At 42.0% G+C, this 25,379-nt stretch overlaps 2 protein-coding genes across 2 annotated transcripts; both read left to right on the top strand.

Annotated features, from left to right (window-relative positions):
- The first annotated feature begins 1,962 nt into the window (after positions 1 to 1,962).
- LOC149279210 (6-phosphogluconolactonase-like) lies at positions 1,963 to 5,484 on the top strand. The gene is made up of 5 exons (XM_089501459.1): positions 1,963 to 2,217; positions 3,738 to 3,845; positions 4,185 to 4,286; positions 4,437 to 4,577; positions 5,347 to 5,484. The coding sequence occupies exons 1-5, from the start codon at positions 1,963 to 1,965 to the stop codon at positions 5,482 to 5,484; spliced, it is 744 nt and encodes a 247-aa protein (XP_089357585.1).
- Positions 5,485 to 7,551: 2,067 nt separating this feature from the next.
- LOC149279211 (procollagen galactosyltransferase 1-A) lies at positions 7,552 to 24,811 on the top strand. The gene is made up of 12 exons (XM_089501416.1): positions 7,552 to 7,766; positions 10,931 to 11,041; positions 11,630 to 11,747; positions 13,813 to 13,947; positions 14,163 to 14,367; positions 14,864 to 14,983; positions 15,574 to 15,650; positions 17,064 to 17,170; positions 22,841 to 22,973; positions 23,116 to 23,243; positions 23,604 to 23,810; positions 24,544 to 24,811. Exons 1-12 carry the CDS (start codon positions 7,552 to 7,554, stop codon positions 24,809 to 24,811), a joined length of 1,824 nt encoding a protein of 607 aa, XP_089357542.1.
- Positions 24,812 to 25,379: the final 568 nt, after the last annotated feature.

The raw sequence follows: 25,379 nt of genomic DNA on the forward strand, positions 1-25,379 counted from the left end.
GTGCAGGGATTTCTTCCCCTACTTTCTACTAGGGGTTCAGGCTGTCTAGCAGATTTTACTTCTCCTGGTTTGCATATTATAAAAGTCTCAGGGAGGATAGGGTTAAAAGGACCACAAAAATATAAATCTGTTCCAGTTTCCCACTAAATCATAGAGCGCATACAACACACGTGGTTAGAGCGTCCGGGTCCTCCAGAGATGCAGAGCTCTGTTCGCCCCATTGTAGCTACACCGGTGATCAAGCTCTGGCTCAACCTGTTATGGCTGCACATGTTTTGAAACAAGTTCCAAGAGCTAAACTGCTTCCATTTACCCCTGGGATGGGTGGCAGACGGACAAATCCCGGTGGCAGAAAGGGTTTCCCAGGAAACAGACATCCTAGAGGAAGCCGTGCCGCAGAGCTGCAGCGTGTGCTTTTATACAGGTCCCTAAACACATGAGAGAGGTTGGCTGGGACACACGGGGCTTAGGAGGAGAAAAGAAAAAATAACCAATCCTTTGAGTGGCTGCTGATCACAACGATCAGTTTGTCCAAAAATTCAAAGATATCGGTCCTTGCTCCAATAATGAGTATTGGGGAGAAATCCAAATAATCGATGTATAGTTAAAGGACCCTCCTGACATCGTATGCACTTTCATGCATATGACACCTGAGAGATCCCTTTAAATTGACATGGTGTCCCCCTTGTTAATGTACGGTGGGGTTCTGCAAAATCCCCCTTGCGTTTTTTCCCCACCACCATCTGCTATTTTCCATGCAGGACATACATTTGGCCGCACACAGCTCCGTACACGTGATATACTTCGGCCAACGTCACAGGGGAGTCTAAAGACATTGATTGTAATCGGAGCGCTTTCCTGCCACAAACCCTTCCAGTTGGAGAAAATGGGAGCAGGATTTAGGGGAAACTCTTGATCCAGATGAGTGGACAGACATAATGACCAACATGTTTAAAGTTACAGCATGCTCACAACCTAAAGAAAATGGATTTAGAGTCCTAGATGGTACATGCACCCTCAGAGACAAGCTCGCCTACGCTCCCATGGAGTAAACCTATAGAGGATGTGGTCGGGTAGGATCCTATATTCCTATGTGGTGGGAATGTTGGACTTTTTCTTCATCCCAACTGAGTAGAGCCCTGGACCTCCCCATTAAACTGGATCCACGGATGGCCTTTCTGGGCAGAGAGTATCGCTTAACAAAACTCGATACCGAAGCTTATAAATTGCTAACCCGCATCTGCTAACCCGCATCTGTCAGAATGTTAATAGCCAAATTCTGGAAAACAGGTCTCCTCGAACTCTTACACAGACACTAATATTTGGCACATGTTGACTATGGAAAAACTCATAGCTTTCCTTCATGAAAACCTATTTAACAATCTGGCAACCATGGCTGGATTCACATGCTGCTACCACTCGGTTACCCCTTTTAACACTGTGAGAGACCCGACAATTAGTGGTCTATAAGGCATGGGGAGCAGGGACTTTCTGTTCTGCATATTACCATGATCTTGGTTCCATCTTCTTTCTACTTTCCTTCCGACTCTTCTTTCTTCTACTTTCTTCTGTCTTCCCATTCATTTTTATACGCATTTTGATTCTATGGATTAGCTCGCTGATAATATACAGGAGCAGAATACTACTCGCTGATAGCAGTGTTTATGCTGATTCGATTTAGAAGCACTTCATATTCTTTATAAAGATGGTACCTTTATTTGTCTGTCCCCCACACCTTTTTTGATTGCCCCTGTTTTTTATCTTTTGTGTCACTCAAAATAAAAAACATTTCTTTCTTTCAATAAACTTTGAATTTTTTATTTTTTTTTGTTAAAATGGTTAGTCAGCACCATAATTTAATATTTTTGTGCATCCTACAGAAGCGCACTATATATTTTTGGTATGCAGGTAGACTCGTATAAGCGACACCCAACTGCTGTCCATTTTCTTTCCAGGTCTGTGATGTCTGGCAACCGCCAGATCCGTGTGTTCCCTTCGCCTGCAGAGCTTGCACTCTCTCTGTCCCAGCTGCTTGTTAACGAGTCCCAGGGCTCAAATGGCTTCACGCTGGGTCTGTCGGGCGGCAGCCTGGTGCAGCTACTGAGCCGGGAACTGCCAAAGACCTCTGGGCTCCACACCGAGGGCTGGAAAGTGGCGTTGTGTGACGAGAGGCTTCTACCGTTTACAGATCCCGAGAGTACTTATGGCGAGTACCAGGTTAGCGCTGGATTCTCTTTTACTATCGGAGTTACTGCAAAAATCCTTAAAACTTGCGGTTTTAACCCTCCATAAAGGGACACCTTAATGCATACGATAACTAAGAGGCCCCTTTAACTATACGTGATGTCCCCCTTGCAAATATATGGGGGCTTTCTGCAAAAATCACCCAGTTGCCCATTTCCCGAACCCACCAGTTATCTTCCACGCAGCCAAACTCATCTCCTGACACGTTTACTTATGATGTCGTGGGGGCGGGTTAATGAGCCGCCCCCCCTGTGCAGCGGAAAGCGCACTCATTGATTTCAAGCAGCCAGTAAATGGAAAGATTTTTTGGGCAACAGCAGCTTATCCCTAATATTATTATTTATTTTTACCTTTTTTTATTTATTGGAATGCATATTAAAGTACCGTGATATGCATTCGTCTTTGGTGAGGTTGTCTGGGACATTAAGCTGTCCCTTTAAGACAAGCGCTAGACACGTGTGTTTGTGTAATCCTATGTATTTCAATGTTAACCCATTAATGACAATAAATTGTGAGCCCGTTACAGGCGTCCATCTGCACCTCCCTAGAGGATTCACTGCTGGTTACAGGTGTTGGCCAAAAACATGTCATCCAAAAGTATAGATCAAGAGTGAAGACAAAGAAACTACGTAACAAATGTGGGCAGTCTCATCAATATTGTTCTGGTCTACATTTTTGTGGTGTAATGCAATGAACATATGCACAGTACATAGAATTGGGTTTGACACCTCTTAGTGTAACACAAACCAGAAATCAAGGGTTCATCTGACAGTTTGAACCGGTGGTTGCTGTTTTTAATATTTTGTTAAAAGTCCGTCGTCTCATAAGAATACTGTGAAGAAAGTAAATGGGTATGGTTATGCAAGAAATCCCATACAAATCCAAAGAGAAGAAAAGTAGGAAAAAGTGGGGTGAAGCTGGGGACCTAGGAGGCCGTCATGGCTGCCTGGGCAGTGTTGAAGAGGAGGTTGATCCTCTTCTGTTGCCGGCTTAGTCCTGCTCCTGTAGCTCTCGTAGTGTCCTGATCGCTTGTATTTGCACACACATGAATTCCCTAGTTTTAAAACTTACATAACCTTTGGACTCAACTTCAGTGCTGAGCTTTTGTGGATTCCAGAGGTGATCTGACTCATCACAAACATTTTTCAGGGCTGTTTTTTTAGGAGTAATATGGATTGTAAGATACACTTCACGTCCTGATTTAATCTAGTGACATCATATTTAGTTTCCAAGGAAAATGTCTCTATTACCATGGGAGCATAGTTCTAAGGAGGCCACACAATGACTGCCAAATGTCTTCTCCAACCTCCGTAATTCTTCTCCAACCTCCGTAATTCTTTCTGCTTGGACACATTTGTTTGTTTTCAATTTAAAGTGTCCGTTTTCTGATAGTTTTTTGCTAGGCATTTTTGACTAGTGTGATTGATTGCCAAGCGTAAAAAATGATTTAAACTACCCTAATTTAAAAATGAATCCGTTTCGTTCTGTTACAGCGTCACCTCATCTCACTTGGCATCCTTTCAGAGTCCCAGTTTGTTACGATCGATCCCTCGCTGTCGGTGGAAGATGCTGCTGCCGACTATACTCGTAAATTACGGGAGGTGAGACTTACCTGCTGTGTGTCAAAAATGTGGTGGGGATTTACACTTTGATCAGATGCTTTCTGCGTTCCCTTTATGGACTGACTCTGTATTCCTATTTGGTGGTTGTGTGCTGGACAGGACTGGTCAGTGTACGTAGAGTGTGTTGTCGGCAAAATCTGATTTGGAATGCTCAATGCCCCTTGGTTAAAAATGCTAGTCCTCCATGTTGGAACCGCCCCTGCTTGTAACGGACATTGTTAGAAATGTATTTATCCGTCATTGAATGTGTGTTCATTGACCAAGCTGTGCCAGGTACCTGTGTGCTGTAGGTTTGATCCGAGTCTCCTCTTTCCGTAGCTCTTCCCTGGGAAAGACCTGCCTGCTTTTGACTTCCTGATTTTGGGAATTGGTCCAGATGGACACACTGCTTCCCTGTTTCCAGGTCATCCTCTGCTAGAGGTATGTGCTCCATACTGGCGTTCCGGGGAGTTGGCCAATCCTAGCATTTTAACTTCCCTTCTTTTGCACTTTTAAACCCACCCTCTCCGTATAATCTCTCCCCTCCACAGCCTTTATTCATCTTGTCCCATCTCCTACTTTCCGCCCCAGGTAAAGGATCAGATTGTGGCTCCAATCAGTGACTCCCCAAAGCCTCCACCTGAAAGGGTCACTCTTACTCTTCCAGCCATAAACGCAGCAAAAACAGTGGTATTTGTGGCTACTGGAGAGGGCAAAGCAGCTGTCTTGAAAGTAGGTATCATTGAATCCTTCTACGTTCTTGTGACACTTAACATGCTGCTAGAGTCAGTTACAAAGAATCTTCTTTCTTCTCCAGCAGTCTGCACTTTAGATAACTAGATGCCCTTAGAGGACTTACTTTAAAAGTTGAGAAAAACCTACAGTGTCCACTAGCTTCTTCAGCAAGCTGAAGTAGAGGGTTTAAGATGCTGTAGCATTTCTATCATTTTTTTTTTTACACAATAGAGCACCCTTTAGAAGTTCTAACAGTATTTTGGACCAAATAGTACAATTTAAAGTTGTTAAAGAATTAAATGGTTGTTCGCTTTGACAAAAACCTGGTTTTATTTAATTTTGTTCCAATAAACTCCCTTTATCTGCAGACACGGAGGCTACCATTGTTGACAGTCATGTAATTCCAATGTCCATTCTTCTGTAGACTTTCATTGGCCAGTGTCAAGTTGGTTAAGACTGAGCCATTCTATTGTTTACCACAGACCGTATGATGAGAGCCTGTTTGCTAAAAGTGTGGCTACAAAACATATACATGATTGATGGACAGCTCCCTCAAAACATTATAGTATTCATGAAACTACAACTGGTAATGCAATCCGGTAGTTGTCTAAAGGGATAACGCTCTACATTTAGAAATGTCTGAGGGTGCCCCTTTTTGCTGCTAGTATTTTTAGTTACTAAATCCAATTACAGGGGTATACTGCCTCAATAATGTATGTTACACCCCACCTGGAATTAGACTATTAAAATAATATCTGTCTCTTAGCGTATCCTGCAGGAAGAGGAGACCGACCCCCTGCCTGCTGCCCGTGTCTCCCCCGCGCATGGAAAAGTGCTCTGGTTCCTTGATGAACCTGCTGCTCGTGAATTGACGTGTCCTGTGGAGAAGCACTCTGTCCTGTAAAGCCTCACCAAAAATAATAGCACTTGGAGTGGGCTGAGAACCTGGAGGTTTTCTTCCCACCTCACTACTAGTGGTACCAGGGCCAAGGGCAGAACCATAGAGTTGGACAGAACAAGGGCCATGGGCAAGATTTGAGCCAAGGACAACCAGCCACGAGTAGAAACCAGAAAAATGCCAAAACGAAGTCATAAGCAGTAATTGTTACAGAGACATTGTGGAGAACGGATTGCCACCATTGGTCAGTTCCGGGTCAGGTGATTTTACTTAGCGGACTCTTAAAGTGTAAGTGATATGGGTGACATCTTGGGATGCAGAACTTTGGCATCAAAGCATTGGTTGGCACAAGACCAGAAGCAGAGAAAGCACCAAAGCATAGCGATTTCAAGACCCAGAGCAAAGGATGAACTGAGGCTGGAATACCAAAGTCAAGATAAGAACCCCAAACGTGTGCCACATGAACCGCCACCACACCTGTTCCAGAAATAAGACTGTACGTTGAGCGATTGAAGTCACAATGCCAAGCGTTGGCAGAACCTAAAACTTTCTGATATGCCCTGCTTCCACACCTTACCTAACCCTGTTCATGATTCTGCCAGCTGACCCTTGATAGATTTGCCCCTGCTCATATCTGCCTCCCCTCTAGGATCTGCCCCATGGTGTAAGTGGCACCACAGAGGTCATTTGCTTCCAAACAGTTTGCACTTTGAAACTGTATCACATGACTGCACAGACCGTAATAAATTAGTGATTCGTTTAAAGCCGGAGTGTTGTGTCTTTTTAGTCTGAAAGATTGTAATGTTAAGTAAGTGAACTTTTTTCGTGAAGAACCGTCAACCTCTTCTTGCTTACCTGCGCAGTCCTGTTTGCTATCTAGATATCATCCATCTCTAGCTCCTAAGGCAAAATAAAATGTCTTGATGAATATCAAATGTTTAACCCTTCCGGGGGCTGAGAGGATGATATGGTATATATTCTATATTACTATCCTATGTCCTATCACATAATTAAGACTGAAACACTAGCTAACTTGTATTATTACTTATTGATTTATTAAGCGTCATTATATTCTTCCATCTGCACCATTAAATGGCCGGCACGGTAACGTAGCAAGTGTTCTAGCTCTTGGTTTCTCTACATTCAGGTTGTCGGACTCCGTGCCTTATCAGCCATAGGCATGCCAGGTTAAGCCGCATGTGCCCAATATCCTGGAGTTTGTCACCCGTTCTTTAATTACTAAACCCATTCCTACTGTTTCTATACACGTTCTTGTGAGCTTTAGCGTTGTAGAACCCTGCGATACCCTCATAACCAGCAAACGCTCCTGAGCTCCTAGAAAAGGACATCAAAGAAGGAAAGAGTGACTGCTCATCATAAAGATGGACACATCGGAGCTATGCGGGTCGTCATGGTCAATGGACCAAAGTTCAGATAGCGTTCTTCATATAAGGTAGAAGCTTTTGGGCCAGATCCTGAATTTGATCACGTCTAAAAGTTGGGTTAGGGTCAGGCTGAGGGTATCCATGGAAACAACTTTTGACGTAAGCAGAGAAAATACACAATTTTATAGGGAACTGGATGTGATTGAATCTCATTTACCTTGATGCGTTCTTTGGTCATATTACCAAGATTCTTTTTTTTTTTCCCCTCCCATTTCTTGTGTCTCTTAGACTTGGTCCTTTTATATATAATATGTTTGTATCTATGTATATAGAGATTGATAGCTGTGTGGATCTATACCAGTTTATAGTATGAATTCCTAGGAGAATGTATTTCCACTATCAATCCTGCGCAAATATAGCCCCGTTCAAGCCTCCCAATGCGCTTCTTTTCCACAAACTACGACCCCTGAGTTGGCAGTGCGCCTATCCCTTTAAGAAGTCACAGCTGCTCAGGCCCCTCTCCTTTAACGCCGAATGTCGGCTGCCAAATATACACAGCCTTAAAGGGGAGGGTTTTACGAACGACCAATCCCCGTTCTCCTCGGGCTCTACTGTGTCTACTGCTTTAAACAGCCCGTCCGGTCTCGGATTTCTAGTCGGAGGGCACAAAGTGACCGGAGCCGCCGTTATGTACCGAGCCGGGCTTTTCCAGGGGCTGCTGCTATTCCTGCTCCCGGCATTGAGTAGGGGATACTTCCCGGAGGAACGCTGGAACCCCGAGTCTCCTATCCGGCCGCCCACCGTCCTGCTCTCCCTGCTGGCCAGGAACACCCAGGGGTCCCTGCCTGAGGTTTTGGGGGCTTTGGACCGGCTCAGATACCCCAAGGACCGGATCTCCCTGTGGTGAGCTTACCAGGTCTTGTACTGAGTGCATAGTAACCCTCTATGACTATACGTGTACATATATATATATATATATATATATATAATGTACAGTATATACAGTATATATAAATCACTGTTACCCACGTGGGAGTATTGCTGTAACTCATTAAAGTACATATTCTCAGAGGATGTAGATAAGTGGGTGTTTTATCCTCTATCCCCCTTCTGGATAGACACATTGATCTTGTTTTTGTGGGGTTTGTGAAACCAGTGACATGTTTCCCTGACTTCCTATCCCGTCATGACATAGACCTTAAAACGTGTATCATGTTACGTTTCCACATCATCATGAGAAATGGACAAAGCATCCACTGTTTCTCTCTTATATAAAGTCATGCCCGGTATTTAATGGGTTATACCCGTGTTGGTTCGCTATGCCCACCCTACTTCTTCTATTGGCGTCACCGTGGGCTTAAATCTGGTCGTACAACAGCGGCGGGAGTCGTAGATGTGTGTCCAACTTTTTAAATGGGTAGTCCCTTAATTGTGTGAATTTCCTGCTTTTAACGCAAGGTTTCCCTTAATTATCATTTATTATTATACATGGTAGATAGGGCTGTAAGTGGCATGTTAGCACTTGGTTGCAATTCTCCTTGATGTCCGGATCTAGAGCATTCACATTTGAAAGATAACATTCTGTTAGCATATTGTTTAGCAATACTTAGTTGTAACTTCTTGGTTCTGCGTCAACTGAAGACATTTTGAAGCTCTGATTGTATAGCTTGAATTTCCTCCCCATAAAGTGAGGAAGGACCTAATGAAGGACCTAATTCCCATCTAAGGTCCATCTCTGTTTGCAACAACCCAAGAAGAACCTAATTCTCATCTAAGGTCTATCTCTGTTGGTAAGAACCCAAGAAGAACCTAATTCCCATCTAAGAGCTATCTTCATTGGTAACAACCCAAGAAGAACCTAATTCCCATCTAAGAGCTATCTTTGTTGGTAACAACCCAAGAAGAACCTAATTCCCATCTAAGAGCTATCTTCATTGGTAACAACCCAAGAAGAACCTAATTCCCATCTAAGGGCTATCACTGTTGGTAACAACCCAAGAAGAACCTAATTCCCATCTAAGAGCTATCTTTGTTGGTAACAACCCAAGAAGAACCTAATTCCCATCTAAGAGCTATCTTTGTTGGTAACAACCCAAGAAGAACCTAATTCTCATCTAAGAGCTATCTTTGTTGGTAACAACCCAAGAAGAACCTAATTCCCATCTAAGAGCTATCTTTGTTGGTAACAACCCAAGAAGAACCTAATTCCCATCTAAGAGCTATCTTCATTGGTAACAACCCAAGAAGAACCTAATTCCCATCTAAGGGCTATCACTGTTGGTAACAACCCAAGCTGTGCCATCGGTTTCCGATTAAAAAGGATGTCCACACATGTACGGGTGAGCAATGCTATATCTAATAACTTAGCATTCAGTATAAATATAGTCCTGTAACAAAGGAGCAGCCAAGTGACAGCTCTCCAGATGTTGTGGGGGCCATGGGAGGTGTAGTCCAGTCCCAGCTGTTAAACTTTTGAATGCCTTTTTTAAAACTTAAGGTAGTTGGTGGGAATTGGCTACAAAGTAGCAGTCTAATACACATGACTTAGAGTCTAAAATCAGAGATGGGGTGTTTGCCTGGGGGTTGGGAGGCTTTAACCTTTTTTTTAGCCTCCCATCACCAATGGCAAACATATCTGTTTGGTGATCTTAAACAGGAGAAGCTGCTATTTACTACTGCCAGGGGTCTAAAAGAAATTCACTTGTATGGATTTTAAGGGTTTGACCTTCTAGCACAGACATGGAAAGCACCTGGAGAATTTGGGGGAAGTGCGGAGCAGGAACCTTCTCCTGAAATTCCATGGAATTTCTTTAATGAGCTAAAGAGTTGGTTTTGAGGTGGAAGCTCAGTAGCTTCTCCTAGAAGACATGTTGCACGGTTATAAAAAAAGAGCTCTCGTTGAACCTGGTCCAGTTTTGGGCACGTGAGGACTCGAGCTGAATTCAGTAGAAACGAATAATTAAAGTTTATAATACATTTGCTTTCCAAACTATTTCCTATGTAATGCACTGATTTTTAACTTGGCGATCGCAGAATTTGAGGTGGGGCTGCCTGGTCCCGCTGGAATATTGTGAAGTTTGGTTGCCTAGTACAGGAGCTCCACCAGTCGTTTTGAGCGGATACATCACTTTTCCTAAATTCCAAATTTTTCAGTTAGTTAACTAAATGAAGCTATGTAATACTGTTTATATACAATGTACATATATTACATATAAATTAAATTGTAAGCTTGTTTGAGCAGAGCCCTTCCTACCTTTTTGCTTCTGTAAATCTAGATGGTTGTACTTATTACGGCCTGTTTAGCTATTGTACAGCGCTGCAGAATATTATGGCACTATATAAATATAGAAATAACATTACTTTATGTATTTATCATGTTAGCAGCCCGTTCCCTGGATTTACATAATAATAGTTATTTTTAATATAGATATATTGCTTAAGATACCGTAGTTACATTTAGTGAGTAAATGTGATGATGACCAGAGTTGTGGTGGGCAATTCCTAGTGCCCCTTCCTGTTAACTAATGTACAGATGCCAGCTGATCCTATATATATATATATATATATATATATATATATATATATATATATATATACATATAACAAACAAAAAAAACAGTCGACTTGTATGACTTTCTTTTCCCGTTAGATATTTCAGTACTATGTAACAGAATATGCTTGAGACTTCCAGCCTGACGGTGACCGGTGATCCTTTGTTACGGCTCTTTCAGTTACCTGAGCGCATTGGCGCAGCTAATTCTCTGGGAAGAGAATAAATGTAGGGCAAACCACCAACATTACCATAGACAAGTAAGAAAATAAATGAACCTAGTACAGGTTAAATTAACAGCCGATCGATAGAAGCCAGGAGCAGGCACACTCATTTTGTAGTATATATATATATATATATATATATATATATATATATATATATATATATATATATATATATATATATATATATATATATATATATATATATAAATATTTGGGGAGTTTTAATATTTATCTTGGGTCATGACGTGGAAAACCTGTATGAACCTAATTCAGTGTATTGTCTCCCACAGGGTTGCCACCGATCATAATTTGGACAATACAAGCGGCATTCTGAGAGAATGGCTCATAAACGTGCAGAGCCAGTACCACCACGTGGAGTGGAGGCCACAGGAACATCCCAGGTACTAAAGTAGAGGAGGGTGACACACAATAAACATCAATCAAACAGCTTCTGAACTCGACCCAGAGGTACCCTGCTAAATCACGGGAGTTTGACAAAGCACGATAAACGCGTGGATGGGTGGATGACGGTTCTTCTCTTGGCAACGTTGTGCAGACCTTCCGTGATGTCCTCATCTCAACATGTTCCACAGTTAGCTGGAACGGCTCGCCTGAAAGAGTAGCTCTAAATCAATTAATTTAAATTATTTATTTACGATACCAAAACACATACTTTTTTTCTGTTATTAAAGAAGAGCTCCCACCATTTTTTATTCGAGTATCAGATTAAAAATAATGTTGCAAAATATGTTTTTTAAGTAGATCTACCTTATTCATAAAATAATGTTTTCAGGCAGCTGTGTATTAGCCATTTGTATGTGTTATCCTAACCTGATCTACTAGACAAACACCCTAACTCCATATCACACTGCCTTGTGGTAAAGAAAAGAATGGCTCGGTCTTAATCACCAACTTGGACTAATGAAAGTCTATGGAGGAATCGATTTCGTTTGGCATTGTGCGACATGATGTTTCTACTCTTTCTTCAGATGGTACCAGGACGAGGAGGGCCCCAAGCACTGGTCACGCAACCGCTACGAATACATCATGAAGCTCCGTCAGGCTGCGCTGACCTCTGCGCGGGAGATGTGGGCCGACTACATCATGGTATGTGAAGGATGGTCGAAAAACTTAAGCTGCTTAAAGGTCCCCGTTGGGAAACTGGTGGCTGAGTAGATCTGATTTGCACTAGATTACAAGGTTTTGAGACCTGAGTAGTCGTAAAAGCTTGCAATCTATTGCTGTTAGCCAATGAAGGTATCATCTTTACCAAGTTTCCTCCCCCCCCCCCCACGGCAAACTCGGTACAAATCTATACCCCGATGGCAAACTCATGTGCAGGGTCCTCAACTCCTGTTTGTATGTGTGTTTGTTATTGTACAGCGCTGCGTAATAAGTTGGTGCTTGACCCCTAAACAACCAGTAAAAGATTTTTTAAATAAAAGTGCGGAAAAAGTGCTTTTTTTCAACTTTTCATCATATTTTATTATTTTGTTTATAGGAAAAAAAAAACAGTATCTGAATGCCCTTGTCGTTGCCGTTTTAAGAAACAATATATAAGTTGTGTGAGTACACTAAATAAATAGGAGAGAGAGGAGAAAACGACGGCTAAACACGAGCCCTCCAAAAAGTGTTAAAACAGCCTCGGTCAAGAAAGGCACAAAAAGTAAAAAAAAAACAGCCTGGTCCATAATGGGTTAATAAATAAAGAATGATAATAATATACCTAATCCGCTTCAGGAAATCCTAACTAAACGGAGAGTAATGTTACTACCACAAGGTGAAGAAGCTACAAGGTGTAGAGACTTGGTTGAGGGAACCCCGAAATATTGGTCAGTGGACATCTTATTAAAGAAAAGGTGATCCTCTGTGGGTTACATTTTGTAGTTGTTTTGTTTTATCTTTTTCTCTATAGTTGCTGAAGAAATGTTCATTATGATTTCATTTTCACAGATCTGTGTTTGGGTTAATCTTGTGGGTTTTTGAGTGACAAAAAGGCTTGAAGGGCCCGACCACCGTTCAAGGACGGGAGAAACCTAGAATCTGAGGGCTGATTATAACCAAATAAATATATATATATACGGCATTACAAGTTCAAAAGTTTGAGGTCACTTAGAAATGTTCTTGTTTTTGAAACAAACGCAACTTTTGTCCATTAACGGAAACGGCTGATTTTTAATGGAATATCTTCATAGGCGTACAGAAGCAGTTTCTCACTCCCATCACTCCCATCACTCCTGTGTTTTAATGTGTTCGCTGGTCCAAGTTTAAGTTTCAAAGGCTTGTTGATCATTATTGTGCAATTATGTTACAGCTAGAAATGTCCGTGTTTTCCCCTAAACCTTTGAACGGTAATGTATGCATTCCCTGCAGTCACAGGGCAATAACAAAATAGTGTATGAGGGGAGTTCCCCTTTAAGTTATTGACCTATTTAATATGTTCCAATCACACAAAGGAGACCACCACTGTTAACTGCGTGTCTTCTGTATCTGTGTGTGGGTTATCTTGGCTGTAATTTGACATTATATCTGTCTGTGGATCCGGCTCGCACCTTTGTTTGTTTGCCGGGAACATGGGGGGTGGCAGTCCTCAAACATCAGGTGACTTCTTGGCCAGGTCAGTAGGACCTCGTCGGCTGATGGCAATAAGAATGAAAAGTGATTTCTTGTGATTCAGTTTTTACCGTATTTCATGTACTTTGTATTGTTTTTAAAATTCCTGCACAGTCCATAGCATAAGATACTAGGGGTCCTGGGCGCCCAAGAGGCCTATCTGCCCCCCCCAATTTGGCAGCAGGAAGACTTCCGCACCCATGGACCTGCTGCCCTAGCCCTAGTCTGCCTAGCCAGTCACTGCATGTGTGTGTGATACATGGAGTTTGTATATGTAAGTCTGTACATGTGTGAGTGAGTGTAAAATATGCACGGGTAACTCCAGCTTCATAGGTAGCTTGTATCTCCGAAGCTGGAGTTATGGTGCATATTTTACACAGGTGCGTATTTTACCCGGTATTTTACAGTAATTGTCCTATACGCACCAATAAATTCAGACATTTGGGCATGTTAGGGTTAATCAGAATATGTGGTCTTATCCCATGTAAGCTCTTTAGTGTGTGTGGTCACCACGTGTTTGTGATCTAAATGAAGTTTTCCTTTCTTGTTCCCCCTTTAGTTTGTGGACGCCGATAACTTATTGACCAACCCCGACACGCTAAATCTGCTGATCGCTGAAAACAAGACCATTGTGGCTCCTATGTTAGAGTCCAGGGCGGCATACTCTAACTTCTGGTGTGGGATGACAAGCCAGGTGAGGCAGATTGTCTCCTAAAATTAACTTTAAAATCCATGAGAACTTTGTCATTCTGACAACTGTTGTTATAATAGAAGACATATCTGCCAAGGCGCCTGTTGTTCTGTGCCCAAGGTTCAAAATATTGCTAATTCTTTAAGGCTTTTTTTCTTCCCCCGTGTAAACTGTCCCATGTTGGCCGCTTGCATTATCTCAATCTAACTCTTCTTCAGGGATATTACCGACGCACGCCGGCGTACATGCCAATCCGGCGCAGGGAACGCCGCGGCTGCTTTGCCGTCCCTATGGTTCACTCCACGTTTCTGATCGATCTACGCAAAGAAGCTTCTCGCCATCTGGACTTCTACCCTCCTCATCCTGACTACACTTGGGCCTTTGATGACATCATCGTCTTTGCCTTTTCATGCAGGCAGGCAGGTGAGATTTGGGGAAAATCCTGAGTTACTTTGGTTTGGCGAATGTTGATTGAAGGGAAAAAAGAGAGTAGAAGGATGGGGAGAGCCGTAAATGAAATTCGTTGGATACGATTCTAGTGTTAAAGCGGATCTGTCACTCTTCCCAAATACTTCATTTTACATCTTTATTTTAAAAGATGTAAAAAATACAAAAAATCTATTTTTAATAAAAATATATATTGTTTGCAGTATACAAACTGTTGGAGCAGTCATCTTAATGTGCCCGCTTCTCAGGATCTGCATAATTGTTTCTCCCCGTATGGTTAAATTGTTTTTGATTCATCTGAAGAAGGGACCTCTGGGGTCCCAAAAGCTCATGTGATGCTGCTTCTTTCCCCGCTGACATGCTATCCCAACGAAAGGGGCTAAAAACTGGGTTGGGTTTTAGGAGGGCTATTGAGGAGAATTCACATTGTGTGTAGACGTTACATACTTGGATTTGTCAATGTTTACCGCAGATGTTCAGATGTTCCTTTGTAACAAGGAGTCATATGGATACCTCCCGGTTCCTCTGCGATCTCACAGCTCCCTCGTAGATGAAACGGACAACTTCTTACATACGAAGATGGAAGTAATGGGTAGGTGGACAAGCTCTAGGTTGGTGATGTGTCTACATGTGGTACGTTACAGAATCTGCCCCCTACAGAGTTTAAAGGATGGAGGCATTGGTAGCAGAAGGAGGGAGGTAGTTCTGCTACGTTACAGACCTCTGGTTAGACCTCACCTAGTTGTTTACGATTCTGAAGACCCCATCTCCAGAAAGATATTTACATTTTAGGGATAGTTTAGAGAAGCGCTTACAAAAAGGGCGAATGGTTAGAACGATAACAATTACTAGGACAGACTAGGGGATCTTAATATGTATAGCTTGGGGGAAAGAAGTGAGAGATGTGATACAAATTAAACACCATAAAGAGATTTACCAAAGAGTGCAAAGTTAAAGCAGGATACATGTGAGAACAAGGGGTCATAATGGAACCCTAGAAGGTCAGAGGCTAGAGGCATGGATGTTATGCCTTACTATGAGGGTGATAGATAAGTGGAAGCACCTCCCAGCAGAAGTGATAGAGGTTAATACAGTAAGGGGATTTAAACATGCAAAGGATTGGCGTAGAGCTGGTGGAGGTCACGGATTGAAGCCTTACAGTTCCTCCAATTCTCGTTACAGTAAAGGGCCCTCCTGCTGAACCATCACAGTTTGTGTCCATTCCGACAAAAGTCCCAGACAAGATGTCCCTGGATGAGGTACGTGCCAAGTTTACTGGTATAACTCTGTACCTTGGATGAGCTACAGTGACAACTGGGATAAAGGCTTTCAGCTTTCAGAATCTTATTACTCGAGAAGGTGCTGCAGCTACGTCCCTCAAAAAGGGAATCTATAGTATTTGGTTGGGATTTCACATCAAGATATACAGAATATGTTTACAAAAGGGCGATGATATACTTTGCATGTACCGTATTGGCTCGAATATAGGCCGCACTTCCCCCCCCCACTTTAAGTCTTTAAAGTGGGGGTGCGGCCTATATTCGGGGTCTAGCGCCCCCGAATGCATGTCCCGGGCGCCGGGCAGGCGGCGGGGTTAGGATACAGATCCCCCGCAGCGGTGCAGGGGACCTGCATCCTACTCCCCGATACGCTGAGACAGCCTCCCCTGCCAGCACTTCCCACGGGGGGGTGCCGGCACGGGAGGTTGTCTAAGCGCATCATGCGGACGGTCACCGGCTGCAGAGGTTGTTTACCCGCATCGCCGCAGCCGGTGACCGTCCGCACGATGCGTTTTACCTCTGCCCCCAAGACTTACCAGAGCAGACTCCCGGGTGTCTTGCGGGGGACATCTACGCAATACGCGTATACAACTTCCGGTGCCGGTACTCAGAGGATGTGCCGGCACCGGAAGTTGTATACGCGTATTGCGTAGATGTCCCCTGCCGGCCCCGCAAGACACCCGGGAGTCTCCTCTGGTAAGTCGGGGGGGGGAAGGGGGAGGAGGACAGTGGCAGCATATCTCGGGGGGGAGGACAGTGGCAGCATATCTCGGGGGGGGAGACAGAGTGGCAGCATGTTTTTTTGGTGCTTTTTTAAAGAAAAAAACTTTTTCTTTAAAAAAGCACCAAACTTTTAGGGTGCGGCCTATATACGGGGGCGGCCTATATCCAAGCCAATACTGTGTGTGTGTGTGTGTGTATATATATATATATATATATATATATATATATATATTTGTTCAGGCATTACTAAATTTTATCGTGTGCACACCTTAAATGCGAGGATCTCCAAAGAAATATGTACTCCCCCCTCCGGAGAAGCTTGAAATCAATAATAGTACAAAAGCGTTTCTATTTCTGCAGGATTGTGTCAAATATTATAGTGATATTATTACAATGGATGTTAAAAAATATTAATAACAAATCTCGAATAAAAATGAACTCAAATACTTTGGTAATGGAGTTAAATTGGGTTAAAAAGGAGAAAGTAATCCCTTCTGTTTGGTGTTTATTAATTCGTCTACGTCATACCCCGTGGTTAAAGGGAACAATGACATTTATTTTAGAATGATGACTCTATCTTTTGTAGCAAAGTGAGTGTGAAGCCTCTCTCTTTCTCTTCTTCTTTCGGTAGAAGAATAAATGCATGAACACGTTCTCTTTCCTCTCCAGATCTTTCTCATTAATCTGAAGCGGAGGGCGGACAGAAGAGAGCGTATGAAGAGGACACTGTATGAGCTGCAGATAGACTACAAGCTGTCAGAGGCAACGGATGGAAAGTAGGTTAATGAGTGGTTGTACGATTGCTGTAAGGAACGAGGTCCTCTTTAAGAACCGTCAGCCCCCTCTCTTTGCTTGCATGGGAATAGTGAATTTAAAGCTCGCCACAGACTCGGGATTAAAATCGGACCTGGCCCTTTGACGTTTGTAGCTGCACACTGAAATAAATTAGTATTCGTGGATCTTCAGCAGATAACCATCTCTTAGATCTCTTTTCTCCGAGGCACGGACTCTTGTATAGCAGATAACAACGGACAAGCTGCTTAACATAGGTATAGGAACATGGGGCTGTTACTAACTTCCGTTCCCAGTTTACTTGGTAATTACCGGTCTATTCTGTTGAGCCTTTGTCTGTTGTTTCGTCATCATTTCGAAGACATTCTTTTACCTGTTGCCTCCAATCAATTCCTTTATCACCAGGAGTAGGTTCTCGCAATTCCTGCTATTCCTTTGAAGCTTTACCGACGTCTGTTACAATTACGTTATCTCAATCTATTGCCCCCAAAGCAGTTATCTGCGATTGTTTCAAATACACGCGTATATTCACACATTCATAAATGAATACACAGCAAGAAACACATAATCTTACTATTCTACACAATCTGCCGCACAAGCGGTGCCATTAGCCCCCCCCAGACATTTGTCCGGTTTGCCTAATCTGGGCCGGCAAACACTTAGAAACGCTACGACGGGGACGTAATTTTGTTCATAATTAAACTTCTGCTCATTGCCAGGACTTGTAACTTTTTTTTGTGGTTATTTCAAAGAAGGAGAAATATTAGAACAAGGGGTCATGACTTAAAACTAGAGGGTCAGAGGCTTCGATATAACGCAAGGACATTTTTTCTTCACGGAGAAGGTGGTAGATAAGTGAAACAGCTTGCCAGCAGATGTGGCAGGAGCCAATACAATGAAGGACTTTAACTATGCATGGGATCGGCATAAAGCTATCCTAAATATCGGTTTGTCTTAGTCGGTCAATTCTTGTCTTGTCAGACCCCTTGAATATATGTATTGTATTAAGCGCTGCATAAACTGTTGGCACTATATAAATAATAGATAATAATAATAATAATAATAAATGTAAGACAAGACCAAGGACTGATTAAGGGCATGAGAGTCTTTACAGCATGAAACATTTGCAGGCTAGATGGGCTGAATGATTCTTACCTGCTGTCAAATTTATATATTCTTAAATCAAATATAGCCCAAAATATTTATTTTTAAAAAAGAATCACAAACTGTAATGGTGACCGTTCCCCTAGCTATGTCTAGCTATGATTATCCCATCTGACTTGGAATTCTGCTAACAAAACTCAGAACTAAACCCCTACCCCATGTTTCATAGTTTGATTTTGGGTCCGTTCTGGGTTTGCTATTTTTGCTTCAATTCATTTTCTTTTGCCATCATCTTTTCCTTCTTAAAACTGGCTTAAAATGTATTTATTATAGTATTTATGTTCACAAGTAGGTTTCTTTATTTTTTGTATTTTAGTTTATGTTGAAATGTAGCTGTTCTTCGACATACAACCAAAATAGCTTAAATTTAGTAGATTTTGCGCAAAGCCATTTCCCTCTTTAGCCAAGTTGCTATAATTCTGGTCTAACATCCGCGTCCGTGTGCAACTGTACATAATAACAAAGCATATCGTACCATTCGTTATCCCCGCTCCTACATTCCAGAGATTTTTTTTCATGTGTAATGCACAATTTATGTAATTTATAGCTGAAAACTATTTTTTGCAATCAGAGTTGTAGGTTTGTTTTTTTTGTTTGTTTTGTGTCTGTGATGTTATGGACAATGGTTTGCCACCGAAAACAACAAGGTGTCCTATTGGAACCTCGGAGTGTATTAGCTGCCTGGCCTCCTAAATAGTTATCAGATTTGATGACATAGGTCAAAAAATAAAAATGTCTGGAATGTAAGAGTAGGAGTAGAAAAAAGATCGGTTTATGATGGCTTCGGACCATGTTAAAGTGGATGTAGGAGTCCACGTGTTTGAGGTTCCTTTTTTTCCAGGCAGACACAGTTAATCTCGATTAAGCTTCTTGCCTCTGGACCAGGTTCTCCTGCAGCTGTCTTTGGCAAGACTATAAAACCATCTTAAGCTGCGGATGCCAGATTTGTCCTGCTGGGGCTGTGTCACATCCCCCAGCCCTTCTCATAACACCCGGGGCTGTGGGCTATGACTATCCGGCATGGTTACAGCTGTCCCTGTCAACATGTACCTCAAGAGAAAGATAGCCTTACACAGTCCAATTTAAAAATACATTTTCCTGTTGATAAGTGGTTGCAAGTTGTAATGTAATGTTTTCTTCCTTTTTTTAATACAGATCTTGAAATGTAATATGTGTCGTTGCAAGGAGATGAGAGGGGTATCAGACTTTACAATAATTGTTGGTTCTCGTTCTGTGATGGAGACCAACAGACAAAAAGATGTAGAGATAAACAGTGCCGCATTTATGGGGGCTGCTGCCCTGGCCTAGGATGGTGCCCCTTACCCAGACCAGAAGCTGTGGAGGATCTTCTCTTATGCTGCGTCTTCTTCCTCTACTCCACAATTAGTTATATGACTTCTCCTGCCCAGACCTGCATAGTAGAATGGGGAGTTGGTTTCAGTGGACATCAAATGGCCCATTGAGAACCTGCAATTTCCCAGCCTAGGCCCTGAGAAGTCTCTTGTATTCTTAGACCAGTATGAGTATATCCATTCTCATCAATATTGGCACAGGTTTGGGTATTGGCCAGCGTTCCCTGTAAGACCTTGTTTCCTATGTTCATCTTCAACGATTCGGGTCTTTGGGGCCTGTATTCCTTAACCTGGAGAATAAAACTGTCCATGACTGTCTCATAAACTGTTTCACTCTTTCGCCCCTGCCCTCCCCAGTGTGTTAAGCATACCTTTAGGGTCCTGCACTTCTAGAGCTCTCATCACTTGAACTCCACTTGCGGGTTCTCACGCATTACTAGTGGCTTCTAAGTGTTGCATTAGCAGAACTTGTTTCTGAATTCCTTCCAGGAAACTCTTACCACCAAATTTGCTTTAGTCTGTGGCTTTAAATTCTTTCTGAATTCCTATAACTGCTTCTTGCTTTCGGAAATGTTTTGCCTTTTGGAGGCAATTGCGCCGGGTGTGCACTTTTACGTGACATTTTGGTATAGAAATGCTACGTATGCTGGGGCTGAAGCTATCTGGTCCCCTGTGGTTACTGCATTTCGTCTAGGTTTGGGAATACCAACAGCAGCCAGAAGAAAGTAAAACTTCATTACTCATTTGTGCAGGGCATTGATTTTCCATTGCAGCGCCTTGTTCGGGATATTAAATCTCTCCTACTGAATTTCTTTTTAGGGATGGGATTTTTTTCTTTTACTTAAATGAGCTACGTGTCACCATACAACCCCAAGAGTCACTGCTTCCTTCCTGAAGGAACATTCTTGTTCTAAACCCAATTATCTTGTAATTTTTTATACAGCCTGTGGGCAATGTCTGCTGGATAGCCATAGAGTTAATTTGTTTTTACCATTTTCCATGCTGTTTCGGTCTTAGCTGGTATAGAGTTGGCAATCCAGAGGCTCTGAGTCTTACTTTCCCGGACATAAGGCTTGCATGTTGAAGAACATGTCTAAGGCTTTTGTTAAAGACTGATGTTCTGTGATTAATTTGACGCGCAGATGCAGTGTCGGAATATTTGACTGCGTGTTGGCAGCAAAGCTAATGTCAAGTCCTCTCGCCAGCATGCAGCTGATCCCTGCTAACGATCCCTTTGTGGTCAACAACTTCTGTGAGTTGGATTCCACAAAAGAATTCTCCCTAGATTGTGTTTCTGTTAGCATCTTATGTGCGCTGCTCTTATTATTTATATTATTATTGTCTTTTATTTATATAGCGCTTCATACAATACATATGTTCAAGGGGTATGACAAGACAAGAATTGACAGACTAAGACAAACCGATACATTGGGTAGAGAGAGCCCGGCTCGCAAGCTTACAATCTAGAGGGAATGGGGTGACAAACATCAGGGTGAGAGGTAGTGTGGTGGTTGTATCAATGACAGGGAAGTTCTATCAGCTAAGATGGCGCGGCTTCTCTGAAGAAGTGAGTTTTGAGATGTTTCTTGAATGTCGGGAGGGAGGGTGAAAGCTGAAGGTTCCTTGGAAGTAGATTCCAGAGATATGGGGCAATATGTTGTGTACTGTTGCCCACATGGGCTTTGTGTGTAATCTACCTGTATGTACAACTTTTCTACATATGGCCTCAATTGGCTAAAGGGGTCTGGTCTTTTCAGAAAATGTAAGTTACTCCCGTTATTTAATTTAGCACATATGGGGAAAGTAATGTGGAAAGGTTTTGTTTGTGTGTGTGTGTATGTATGTGTGCGTGCACGTGTGTGTATACATTTGGTCATTATGATGCACAGTTTGCCTTAAAATAATCATATATGAACTGTTTACGTTTTTCTGGCACAAAAATGTATATTTTTCCTAAAATGAACTGTTTATCATTGGTTAAATATAACTAAAGGCAAACTATGGCAAAAACTGCCTTTCAGAGGAAAAATATACCTAAGCCGTAGTAATTCAAGCGTTGATTAGCATTATGAATATAAGCCTTCTTGGTCTTTGTGGTCTTGGCATAAACCCAAACTGACAGTTATGTGGTAGGATCTGGCTGTTGGTTTGCCACCAAACATATGCCTTTTATTTCTAACGTATATTTGTGCGTCCAAGGCACGGGTTTGCTTTTGAGTTGGCTAAGGCCATCTGTAGGCATCTGCTAAATATTTAGTAGTATTGGGCTCTATAGTTCTTTAATAATCTATAAGCAGGATCATTTACAAAAACATTGGGGAAGTTCCCCCAGAAGGATATTTTTGAGGAGTTCTTTGTGATAAGTTTCAGCTATTACCAACAATTTTGGTTTTCTTTTTTTTCCCCAGATTGTTAAATAAACTTAATATTATTATTCAAATATTCAAGTTTCATGATTCATTGATAATGGTACAAAATATAGTATTGAAAATTAGACCTCCCTATAATTCTGATCATTAATCCTATATTGTGAAGGACAATTGCGCTGAGCAGACTGTTTTAAGGTAAAATACTCCAAATGCTTTTATTGCCCAAAATCAGATTAAAACATATTTTCAAAAATATTGTGCTGTTTATATTGTGCTGTTATATTATACTAGAAACCATAGAATATCATAATCACACAGCCAGACACTAGAAAGAATTCAGCAGGACTTCATTAACATTACCATAAAGAGTTGTCTCAGTGTGGTGTTTGAGCAGGGAAAGTCACATAAAATATCACATGACCGACAACAATGGCTGCCTCCAGGTTTGCAAATAAATGAACCACGGTGGAACAAAATGAGATAAAACCCAAGTTTTTGTTAATGACCTATTACTTTGTACTGCCCTCTATGCTCAAGGGGAAAAAATAATTTCAACGGGCACGGTACCTGAAACAAACACACTTAGTAGTGGTTACAAATTAAATAAGCAGTATACAGAGGGAGCGCCCATTTTATCTTCCTGTCCTGATGATCCGCATTATTATCTCTCCCCATTTAAGTTATTCCTGTCTTTTGTTTACGGACTGTTCTCCTTTGGTAGCAGTTGCATTGATTATTTATATACCTTGGGTTGCTTTTTACTCCAAAGGGCCTTGAATGAGTCGGAAGTCCTAGCTATGGGTGTAAAGATGCTTCCTGGGTACAAGGATCCATATCATGGACGCCCTCTAACCCGTGGAGAAATGGGGTGTTTCCTTAGCCACTATAACATCTGGAAGGAGGTAAGATGAGTGCTACTTTTGTGAACTCTGTGTCGGGGTAGAGGGTATTTATTAGTTTTTTGAACTGTAGATTAGTTTGGATAGGATTATGCAAAGGGATCGCTTGATAATTCTATCCTTTGTGACCACTTTCTTCCTCTAGATTTCTGAACGCTCTCTTGAAGTCTCGGCTGTGTTTGAAGATGATCTACGATTTGAAATCTTCTTTAAAAGAAGGATGCAGGCGCTCTTGCAGGACATAAAGAAAGCTCGCTTAGACTGGGACCTCATGTAAGGGAACTCCTGCTTAGGTTCATGGATTTTCAGTTCAGAAGTGTGACAATCACTAGAATAGCGTTTCCACGTGTGCTCCACAGGAGTGTCTATTTGTTAGACAGCCTGGGGCGGTATGATGGGTAGTCGAGAAGCTCACAGCTGGGCAGCTTGGGGTTAAAAAAAAAAATGAAAGTGGATATTCCTGTAACAGTTATAAATTGTATCATTTTTTGTTTCTTTTTCAGTAGGTACACAATTAGGAAACAGACCAAAATGTTTCCTCTGCTTTCCCTTAGAATAAAAAATTATAAATGCCTATTTAGATGATTAGCAATTTTGTTGCCAATTAAAAGCATTTTTTTCTTCCTTCGCTAGCTATTTAGGCAGAAAACGGATGCAGGTGGATGAACCCGAAGAGCCTGTTCCCGGGGTCCGTAATTTAGTGGTGTCTGACTATTCATATTGGACACTGGCATATCTGATCTCCCTGCGTGGGGCGAGAAAACTGCTTAATGCTGAGCCCTTGTCTAAGATGTTGCCTGTGGATGAATTTCTACCGGTCATGTATGACAAACATCCTATGTGAGTGCCTACATTTTACATGTTACATTGCAGTCTAAACATACAATTCTTTTCTAGTTCAGCTTCCTATTATTACCAATATGATAAAACAATAGAAACATTCTTACCCTATGGTACGCCAGGTGCTTTACAGGGTCACTAGTTTTGGGGAAGAGAGAAGACATTTATGGCTTCGTGGTAATAGAATGAAAGAAGCCAGTCACTGTCGAAATAGCATTTGCATGAAAAGAAAAATCCAGCAGCCAACTCAACATCCTATTCTGATGTCAAATCTATATTAATTCTGTTTGCTCCATGCCATCCCATATTACCGTGAGTTACATTTATACAGGTTCTGGGCCAAACAGTTAAAATGAAAGGAATAGTCATGCAGATTGCCCTACACTTAGCACCATATTGGCATGATATGGTCCCTGATTTCTCACTCCTTTTTTCTGAAAACAGGCTCTGTTGGTAATAAATAACACTTTTTAGCATTGAATGAAGGCTTGGACATTGATGGGTCCACTCATACAATTATTGGTGTGGTTGTGGACCAATATTATTAAGTACTTAAGAGTGTGTTAGACACAGGAGAGTCGTCTTTACTGTATTATCAAACGAGGAAGGGAATTACAGAAGGGCAATTTTTGGGAAATATGCATAGAGAAAAATACATACATCCCATTGAACCTCTGCCTAGGATCTTCTTCATTATCTTTACAAACATTTCTTCCTTCTCCGCTCTTTGCAGCTCTGATTATTCCAAGCAATTCTCACCGCGGGACTTGCTCGCCTTCTCGGTGGAGCCCCTCCTGTTGTATCCTACACACTACACTGGGGATGAAGGCTACATTAGTGACACTGAAACCTCCGTGGTGTGGGACAATGTGACGGAGTCAACCGATTGGGACAGGGCCAAGTCACAGAAGACTCAACAACAAGAGAAGCTGCGGAGTGAAGCCATGAATACCCCATCCCTACGTTCCTCCTTCGACAATGCTGCCCGAGATGAGTTATGACACAGCAGTTGCCTGCTTCCCTCACCTTACAGCTTTAATACACCAGCATCAAAATTCTGAGCATAGAGTGCTGCTCGTCGCTGAAAAACGGGACGCCTGGGATTCACTAACTTATTGCCACAATAATGATCTCCTACCATGACCCATTTCTTCTTTAATCTATTCCCACGGAACATCAATGCTGGTTACTGGGCTGTATCTCTGCATGGGGCAAAGGGTGCTTTTATTTTTAGAATAACGTAAATGCCTTATTCCAGGATTATTCAATAAGTAAAATATTAAGCTGTACGAGTGGAAAAACCCTGTGCAGTTAGAATATGGTACATGCCAGCTGGCAGCTAACCTGTTAACAGGAGATCTAATGCTTTTTTAATGTAAAATGGGCGGGGGGCTCCCCGATTAGTCTATGAGCTGTCTCTGTGACGGATGCTTTTTCTATTTTAATAATAATATAAGGGTGGAATGTCTGGGTGCTAACTTAATTTATAGTTCAGAATTAGCCGTAGAGGCACATTTCCTTCTCCTTTTGAGGTCGAATGGTGAAAAGTTGGTGCCTGTTTAGTTTTGT

The sequence above is a fragment of the Sceloporus occidentalis genome, unplaced genomic scaffold, assembly GCF_023333645.1.
Source record: "Sceloporus occidentalis isolate IW3139 unplaced genomic scaffold, rSceOcc1.0.p SCAF_174, whole genome shotgun sequence".
Taxonomy (NCBI): domain Eukaryota; kingdom Metazoa; phylum Chordata; class Lepidosauria; order Squamata; family Phrynosomatidae; genus Sceloporus; species Sceloporus occidentalis.